Source organism: Nematolebias whitei, chromosome 19 (genome assembly GCF_014905685.2).
Source record: "Nematolebias whitei isolate Nwh7 chromosome 19, NemWhi1, whole genome shotgun sequence".
NCBI classification, from domain to species: domain Eukaryota; kingdom Metazoa; phylum Chordata; class Actinopteri; order Cyprinodontiformes; family Rivulidae; genus Nematolebias; species Nematolebias whitei.
This window is the reverse complement of record NC_056516.1, coordinates 39,856,116-39,865,197: the sequence shown is the minus strand read 5'-3', so window position 1 is coordinate 39,865,197 and position 9,082 is coordinate 39,856,116. Positions and strand designations below refer to the sequence as shown.

The 9,082-nt window shown below is 51.1% G+C and overlaps 1 protein-coding gene across 1 annotated transcript in view; it reads left to right on the top strand.

The window, feature by feature from the left end:
* Nucleotides 1-9,082, top strand: part of LOC119425634 (MAP7 domain-containing protein 1) — a gene marked incomplete at its 3' end in the record, with an annotated part of 36,507 nt that extends 27,425 nt beyond the window's left edge. The window contains 6 exon segments of the mRNA XM_037693170.1: nt 938-1,057; nt 7,451-7,569; nt 7,774-7,904; nt 8,056-8,294; nt 8,436-8,769; nt 8,902-9,082. Of these exon segments, the coding sequence (XP_037549098.1) occupies nt 938-1,057; nt 7,451-7,569; nt 7,774-7,904; nt 8,056-8,294; nt 8,436-8,769; nt 8,902-9,082 (1,124 nt within the window).

The following is a 9,082-nucleotide window of genomic DNA, read 5'->3' as shown; positions in this document are numbered from 1 at the left end:
GGTCCTGGTTCTGTTGTCTGACCCGGTCCTGGTCCTGTTGTCTGACCCAGTCCTGGTCCTGTTGTCTGACCCAGTCCTGGTTCTGTTGTCTGACCCAGTCCTGGTTCTGGTGTCTGACCCAGTCCTGGTTCAGTTGTCCAGTGGACTCTATCTGGACACCTCACAGGAGCTCTTATTGGCTCAAAGAGCCGTCAGTCATAATCTAAAGCTGCTGTTTTTTTGGTTTCCATGGCAACCAAACTGAAGAAAAACAGACGAGTTTTATTTTGATAGAAATAATTCAACTTTAATTCTGAAGGAAAACTTTTAGAAGCAAGTTTTAGTTTCTGTTTTATTTATAAAACAGAACGTTGTCTCATCATCCTGCCTCATCGACGAGCTTTTACTTTGTTCCTGATTTACTGAGCAGCACCTGAATGCAGCACAGTGTGTGTGTGTCTCTGAGCTTGAATGTCTGTGTCTCTGTGCGTCTCTGTGTCTTTTGTGTGGCAACAGTCAGCTCTGTCTCTGTGTGTCTCTGCCAGTGTCTCTGCCAGTGTCTCTGGTATCTCTGTGTCTCTGTCTCTGTGTGTGTCTCTGTCTCTGTGACTCTCTCTGTCTCTGTGTGTGTGTCTTTGTCTCTGTGTCTCTGTGTGTCTGTGTCTCTCTGTCTCTGTTTCTGTGTCTCTGTCTATGTGTCTCTGTTTCTTTGTCTCTGACTCCTATGTGGCAGCAGTCAGCTCTGTCTCTGTGTCTCCTTTGTGTCTCTCTCTGTATGTCTTTGTGTCTGTCTCTGTCTCCATCTCTGCTTCTCTGTCTCTGTATGCGTCTCTCTGTGTGTGTCTGTCTCTCTGTGTCTCTGTCTCTGTGTGTGTCTGTGTCTCTTGCGTACGTCTCTCTGTGTGTCTCTGTCTCTTGTGTGGCAGCAGTCATCTCTAACGGTGCTCTCTCCTGTCAGCTCGCAGCCTTCGTCTCAGTCCCTGGGAGAGTCGGATCGTGGAGCGGCTGATGACACCAACGCTGTCCTTCCTGGCCCGCAGCCGCAGCACCACCGCCCTCCTGAACCGCAGCGACTCCTGTGAGTGTGGCGGCCGAGCATCTGAGCGCCTGCAGCTTCCAGAGAAGGAAACTGCTTTCTGCAGTTCCTGAGCTAACGTGAAAACTACATCCACACGCGTGTGACATTCCTACAAATCAGAATCTTTAACCAGGTCAGCTGTGCTGGTCCAACTAGTCACATACCTTTAACACAATGCCAGGGCAGTAAGACATCAGCAATGCACTCACTGTTGCTGTCCATCATTCAGAGAAGGGTCAAAGGTCATGACTTGGTTGTAGACTTGAACTGAGAGAAAGTTTAATTCAGGTAAACTAAGTTCAGCTGGATCAAAGAAAAGGTGGAATTAAGTTTTTTTTTATTTAATTTGTTAAAAGTTTTAGTTTTTTCATCAGAATTCTCAAACCATCAAAATAAAGTTCAGTTTGATCTTAACAACATTGTGTTTGATCTTAACAACGTTACAGCCATACTTGCTTTTCATTTACATTGTGCAGCCACATTCGGCTAGACTTTATTTTGTTACAGCCATTTTTCGTGCTTGTATTTTCCTTTTGAGTTGTGCAGCTGTGTTCGGCTTGCCTCCTTTTATAAATTGCAGCCGTGTTTGGGTTGCGTTTTTCACCTGTGGCTCTACGGCAGTCCTAGCACTTTCTAGCTGCTTTTATAAGCTAGCAGCTGGGGAACCCCTGGTGGCATTTTCTGCTTGACCAGGTTCGCTGGTCCATTTGCTCATTGACTTCATCATCAAGAGTGGTGTTTCCTGCTCGACCTGATGTTTCTAGTCCTGTGAGCGATAAGATGCTGGACGTGCAGTGCTGCATAGCCTGTTTGGCCCCTCTCCAGTTGGAGGATGAACATGATCTGTGCCCCCCTTGTTGGGGCCGTATCATCTGAGGGAGGCCTTGACGGAAGCGGCCTGCCCCAACTGTTCCGTTCTGCCCTTGTCCCTGTGAGCAGCTCGTTTGGCTGGTTTTGACAGTGCGAGTCAGTCTGTGAAGCATGTGGCCCCAGAGGCCTTGGGGCCTCCATGAAAGAGGACCAAGAAGAGCTCCAGGGGCTCAGAGGGACTATCTGGGCAAGTGGCCCATCTCACCTCTGAGCTGGAACAGATGAAGGTGCTGCTTAAGTCCCTTAGGGAAGGGGGCAGCACTGGTCTGACTGAGGACCCTGACCTGGGACAGAACATGGGCTCAGGGACCTCTTCTTTTGAAGAGGATGCTATCTCTCTGGCAGCCTCTGGAACTGATTTTCAAGAACAGTTTGAGTCTGGCTTGTGCGTGTCAACTACCAGTTCGCACACCTCCTCCTGCTCTCAGCCAGAGGAGAACGGTTCCATAGTGGGTGCTTTGAGAACTGCTCTTGCTCAGTTGCAGCTAGGTGTTCCACAGATCCAACCCACTGCTTCCAGCGCTTTCTTTAGATGTCCTTCTGCTAGGTAATCCTTTATGATTCCCCCTTCGGTTGAATACACAAAGGAGGTACATGCCTGCTAGGTGGATACTAAGGCTTTCTCACGACCAACCGCAGATGGCAGGGCCCTGGTGACCATGCAGGATGTGCCCAAGTTTGGCTTGGGCCACATGCCTTCTGTCGAACCCACCATAGCATCCCTCGTGGCTCCAGATGAGACTTTGAGGGCTAATGCCAGGTGTCCTCGTCCTCAGTGCCATGTCACAGATGACCTGCACGTAGAACTTATGACTCAGGATCTCGATTGGGGCGACTAGGTAACTCGCTGTCGCATTTGTTACTAGGTCTCTCTACCTCCTTGAAGGGCTTAAGGATTGATGTGCCTACTCATGGGTTGGTGGACGCTTCCATTCATACATTTTCTCTTTTTCCAAGGGAGATTGGCCATGTGTTATCTACCCTCGTCCAGGCACGTCGCCAGGTTTGGCTGGCACAGTCTCCCCTGACTGAACCCTGTAGAAGGACCCTGATAAGTCTTCCTGTGGTTCCTGGGGAGCTGTTTGGTTCTGCTGCACTTGCGGCCTTGGAACACTCAGCCCAGGCCACCCGTACCAGACACCAATTGGCCGGCCTTAGTTGCAGATGCTCTCGGTGTCCTGTTGGAGGTGCCGCTGTCTCTACGTCCTCCTCGCGCACTTATCCGGCCTCGCCTACACCCTCCGTGGGGCAGCTGTGACCTGCTGCAGAGCCTGCGCATAGCCAATGGGCTCTGCCCAGATGTCGAGTTCCCGTTCCTCTTCAACACAGGCAGCCCTCCCGGTATCTCTCCTAAAGCTATGGGAGCTTAGAAATGACGTCTGGGAGCAGGCGGTAGTACACTTTACCCTGGTTCAGCTCAGCTGCTGTGTCACTCTTGTGCCCGATGCGTGGGTTGTGTCAACACTATCTCGGGGCTATGTGCTACAGTTCTGCCGTCGCCCTCCCGTTCCTGGTCAGATCAGAATGACAATCATTCGCGACCAGGTGAAAGCTCAGGCACTGAACCACGAAATAGACATCTTGCTGGCCAAGAGTGATATAGTTCCTGTCGACCCCCTGCGGGATCCAAGGGGCTTTTACTCAAAGTATTTTTTTGTCCCAAAAAAGACTGGCTGTCTATGGCCAATTTTGGACCTGAGAGGTCTGAATGTGTTTTTAAAGACTATTCCTTTCCACATGTCGAGCATCAGAGATGAACTCCAAGCAGTTTCCCCAGGCGACTGGTTCACTTTGGTCGACTTGAAGGACGCATACTTTCATGTACCTATTGCGCAGCACCATTGGCAGTTTCTCCGCTTTGCATTTCATGGCAAGCATTTTCAATTCAGAGTTCTTCTATTCGGTCTTTCTCTGTCCCCCTGTGTGTTACCCGGCATGTGGCAGTAGCCTATTGTACCCTCTGCAGGCTAAAGGATTGAAGATCCTGCCCTACTTGGATGTTTGGCTGATTCAATTCAATTCAATTCAAATTCACAAATACTTTATTAATCCCAAAGGGAACTTATTTGTTGTTGTAACTCGTTATCCTCATTTCATTAAGATATGTTATAGATGCTGATGGCTGTAGACAGGAAGGATCTCTTGTAAAGGTCCATCCCACAGTGGATCCTAAGAAACTGGCTGCAGATGCCGTCCAATCCGTCCACCCAGACTCGGCTGGCCTCTCGGTTCCCCCGGGCTGTAGGACCACCTGAATGCCAGGCAGAACTCCTCCCAGCACGATCCCCACTCCTCCCAGTAGTCTGCCGAGCTCCTCATCGCTGCGTACAGCCAACTGTAGGTGCCGAGGGACGACCCCGTCCTTCTGCTGTCATGAGCCGTGTTTCTTGCTAGTTCCAGGATCTCAGTGGTCAGGTACTCGAGCACAGCTGGCAGGTAGATGGGAATGCATCCACAGAACATCCTTTTAAACTCATTTGAGATTTGGGGCTGTAGTTGAGATATTATTTGAGCTTTTGAGATGTTAATCAGCTGCTGTTGGTTGTAGAAAACTGCCTTGTTGCCATGGTTACGCATCATAACAAATGTCCAAAACTAAGAAAGTTTCAGTAAAAATCCTTCCAGCTGCACAGCATCTGATACCAGAGGAAACAGTCATTCAAAAAATGTGATTTACATCCAGAAAAAGAGGAAATAAAGTTTCCAAAAGCAAAATCTCAGAATGAATTTAACAGAGCTGCTCCAAGATGCAGTCACCTTGAGCGACACAATTCTAGAACATGATTTGTGCGCCAACAAAGCTCAGGCAGCGGCGGACACATGGTGCTTGATCACATAGACCTATTAGGTCTTCGTGTGAACTGGCAGAAGAGCAACTAGTTCTCTTTAAGGAGGTCACGTTTCTGGGAACCACAATGATCTCCCCCACCATGGTGGCTTGCCTGTCGCCACAGTGTGTCAGCGGGATTCTGCAGATGCTGCCTGCCCACCTTCCTGCCCGGCCATGCACCCCCCCCCCTTCATTGTGTACCTCTGCTTTTTAGGCAAGCTGATTCCTGCCTCTATGGTGGTACCTCTGGGGCTGTTGTCTCTGCGCCCTCTACAGATGTGGCTCAACAGCCTGCGGCTGGATCTGACTCATGCAGTGCACCAATGCAGGAAGTTGTGGGTGTCCCCTCAGTGTCTTGCATCACTGGCTCAGTGGCAAGATGCAGTGTTTATGCTGGGCTCTCTGCCATTTTGGAGGGAGGTTGTTTGTACCAATGCATCCACCACAGGAAGGGGCATCGTGGCAGCGACAGATTGCCCAAGGGATGTGGTCTCTGTGACAAAGGGTGAAGCACATCAATGCCTTGGAGCTGGATGCTGTTCGGCTGGCACTGAAACATTTCATCCTGGGCCTGCGTGGGAAGCATGTCCTGGTGCGGTCCGACAATACTTTGGTAGTTTTTCATGTCAACCATCAAGGGGGAACACGGTTGCTGACATTGCTACAGCTGACCCAAAAGCTCTTACTTTGGGCAGCCCCCCTCTTTGCCAGCCTGAGGGCAGCTTACATTCTAGAGGTGCAGAATGGGCCAGCCGATTTTCTGTCTCGGGGACGCCCACCACTTGGGGAGTGGAGGTTCCATCCGGAGGTGGTGAGGGTAATTTGGGAGAGGTACAGCAAGGCAGCTGTGGAATTATTTGCATCCCAAGAGACGACACACTGCTCGCTTTGGTTCTCTCTGGCAAGCAGTGCCAGTCCCCTGGGTCAGGAAGCACTGGTACACAACTGGCCTAGGACACTGCTTTATGCTTTTTCGCCGCTTCCCCTGATAGGCCCAACACTCCTGAGAATTCTTCAAGAGGGACATCAAGTCCTCCTAGTGGCTCCTCTCTGGCCTGGGAGAACTTTGTTTCCACTGCTGCACAGGCTCTTTTGCAGCACTCCAGTGCCTATACCCCACAGGAAGGACCTGCTGTCACAGTTGGGGGGGGTCAGATCCTGAACCCCAATCCCAGTCGCATCCAGCTCTGGGCTTGGCCGCTACAGGGCCCAGCATTACCTTCTCAGAATATGACGGAGATGTTGGACATACAATGACTAATGCCAGGGCCCCTTCCACAAGACTGGTGTACACTCATAAGTGGAAGGTTTTTAGCAACTGGTGTTGTGCTAGATACGAGGACCCTGTACACTGTTCTCTTTCTGTTATTCTTACCTTCCTTCAGGCACTACATTTTCAAGGCTGGTCTCTGTCCACTCTGAAAGTTTATGTCGCTGCCATCTCTTGCTGGCATACGATAGTGGATGAGGAGACAATAGGTCATAACAAGGATGTGCCCTTGTTTCTGAGAGGCACGCAACGTCTGCACCCTCCCACATGCCTTGTTGTGCCTGTGTGGGACCTCTTTCTGGTCCTCGATGCCTTGCGGTCTGCTCCATTTGATCGTTTGGCAGAGGTGAGCTTTGAGTGCTTGTCTAAAAAGACCGTGTTTTTCCTGACCATGGCTTCGGCAAAATGAATAGGTGAACTCCATGCATTGTCTGTTCACGAGTACTGTTGCCGTTGAACCCAGCTGGTTCAGGCGTTACTCTCTGGCCTAATGTAGCGTTCCTCTCTAAGGCGGCCTCATCTGCGAACCACTCTGCCTCTCCAGCCTGCTTGCTTTGATGAAGGTGGCGCTGATGAGTCTCTCTGCCCTGTTCGGGCACTGGAAGCGTACGTCAGATGGGCAGCTTCTCTGTGGCAGTCTGATAATACATTTATTTGCTATGCAGGGCCTCGCAAAGGACAGGCCCTTTCAAAGCAGCGTCTTGAGCACTGGATTGTAGACGTGGTGGAATGGGTGTACACTCTACAAGGCCCTGGGCCACCTGTGGCGGTATGATGCCATTGCACCAGGAGTGTTAGCATGTCATGGGCTGCTATGAATGGGGTCGCTCTGGAGGCTATATGTGCAGCAGCCTCCTGGTCGTCCCCAAATACCTTTGCTAGGTTCTACAGGGTAAACCTGGCTGCCTTTCACCCCTTGAAGGGGATCCTATCACAGCACGCATCTTCGTTTCAGTAAGGTGGGCGTACTTATGTTTTGTTTTTTCTTTGTGGATGTGATTCCTCAGGTCTCTGTTGGCAATCATCATCCAGTGCTTTAAGCATGATCTGGCGGTCAGTAGGGATGAAATAGAATGAAAGTTACAACTGTAACTACGGTTCTATGAATCCCGGATGACCGCCAGAGCGCTGTGTCCCTTGGAATCATCGCGTTTCGCGAGAAGATTAAGGGACTGGGCTACCGTTGTCACATACTTATATAGACTCATCGGTGTCACCGGGGATCACACTTGACTATGTTGGCATAAAATACTTGACTTGTGCATGCACAATAATGATCATTCAGTGCTTTAAGCATCGCCTCTGGCGGTCATCCGGGATTCATAGAACCATGGTTTCCGTCATAACTTTTGTAATCGTAAATTTCATTGTGTTGCCATGCTGCAGGTGTGTGTCACTCAGACTCATCTCTGCTCCCTTCCAGCCTCCACCGGCCCATTCAGCTCCTCCCATCAGAACCCGAAGTCCGCCGAGCGCTGGAGGGTTTCCTCAGCCAGCACACCGGACATCACGCAGCGGCCGCGGCGTCACAACTCTACGCCAGTAAGTGGACTTCCTCCACAGTCCAATCAGTGGTTTTCTAAAACAGGATGTCAGAGTTCTGAGGTTCTTCAGAGTCTCCAGACTCAGTTCTGAGAACCACAGCTGATAAACCATACGGAGGGACCAAACACAAAATTCCTTCTCTGATCAGTACAGATGTTTTAAAGTGCTGCTGGTTCTGAGGTTCTTGTCTGACTCCTACAGATGGACAAGAAGAAGAAGGAGAAGAAAGACAAGGAGCGGGAGAACGAGAAGGAGAAGAATGCTCTGACCAAGAAGAGACAGATGACATCATCACCAAGTGCCACAACCCAGAGATCCAGGCCTGAGAGCAGGTACAGGAGGTGCTCCGAGGAGGAGACGGAGGAGGCTTCATCAGTGCAGGCGTCTCCTCCTCTGTTTTTATGTGAAGAAAATGAAGCCTTAAGATCATTTGGTGATGAGAACCTCATTCTGCTCCTCACGTTCCTCCTCTCTGCTTCTCAGTGTTACGAGATCCAGGAACAGACGTCCTTCACCTGCTGCTCCTAAAAGTCGTCCCCTGTCCCCGTTGGTGCCGGCAGCAGCCTGTAGGACACCTGTCGGCAAAAAGACTCCTCCTCCTGCCACCACCAAGACCCGACCCAAACGGGCCCAGACACCTGTCAGAGTCCAGCCTCAGACCATCTCTACGGTCACCATGGAAACCGGTCCTGAACCTCCACAGCCTGAGGAGGAGAAGCCGAGTGAGTGAGGTCACCACGGTACAAAGAAGGACAGCAACACATGAACCAGAACTGAACCTCTGTGTCTCTGTCTCCTCCTCTGTCCTCCTCCATCTCCTCATCTAACAGCTGTTAATGTCCCTGCCATCGTTGTCTCCTCAGCTCAGCTTACACCTCCTTCTCTGAGCCCAGCAGTCGTATGGACAGCGTCTTCATCTGCAGCGAGTGCACAGCCAACTGCTCCTCCTGCAGCTGCCTCCGTCACTGCTCCTCCTGCAGCTGCCTCCGTCACTGCTCCTCCTGCAACTGCCTCCGTCACTGCTCCTCCTGCTCCGTCTGCAGGCACTTCCCCCTCAGCTGCACCAATCAGCAAACCATCAGCTGGCACCAACGACCCAGAGGAGGCAGCTCGTGTCCTGGCAGATAAACGAAGACAAGCCAGAGAGCAGAGGGAGAAGGAGGATCAGGAGCGTCTAGAGCAGGAGCACCGCAACAGGTGAGACTGGGACAAACAGGTCCCTGCAGAGAAGCAGGATTTTACACAACCTCAGGGTCGACCTGCAGTGACCCATAAATCTGTTGAAGCTTTACAAACTGCAGCTGCTGTCACACCTCTCAATCTTTTCAGGATTCTCCGAGAGGAGGCGATGGCCCGCGAGGCAGAGGAGAGGAATCGCCGAGAGGAGGAGGCCCGTTTCATGGCAGAGCAGCAGCATCTCAGGGACGAAGCTCAACGACTTCAGGAGGAGAAGGAGATGCAGCAGAGAGCCAAAGTTGAACAGGAGGAGAACCAGAGGCTGCAGAGGCAG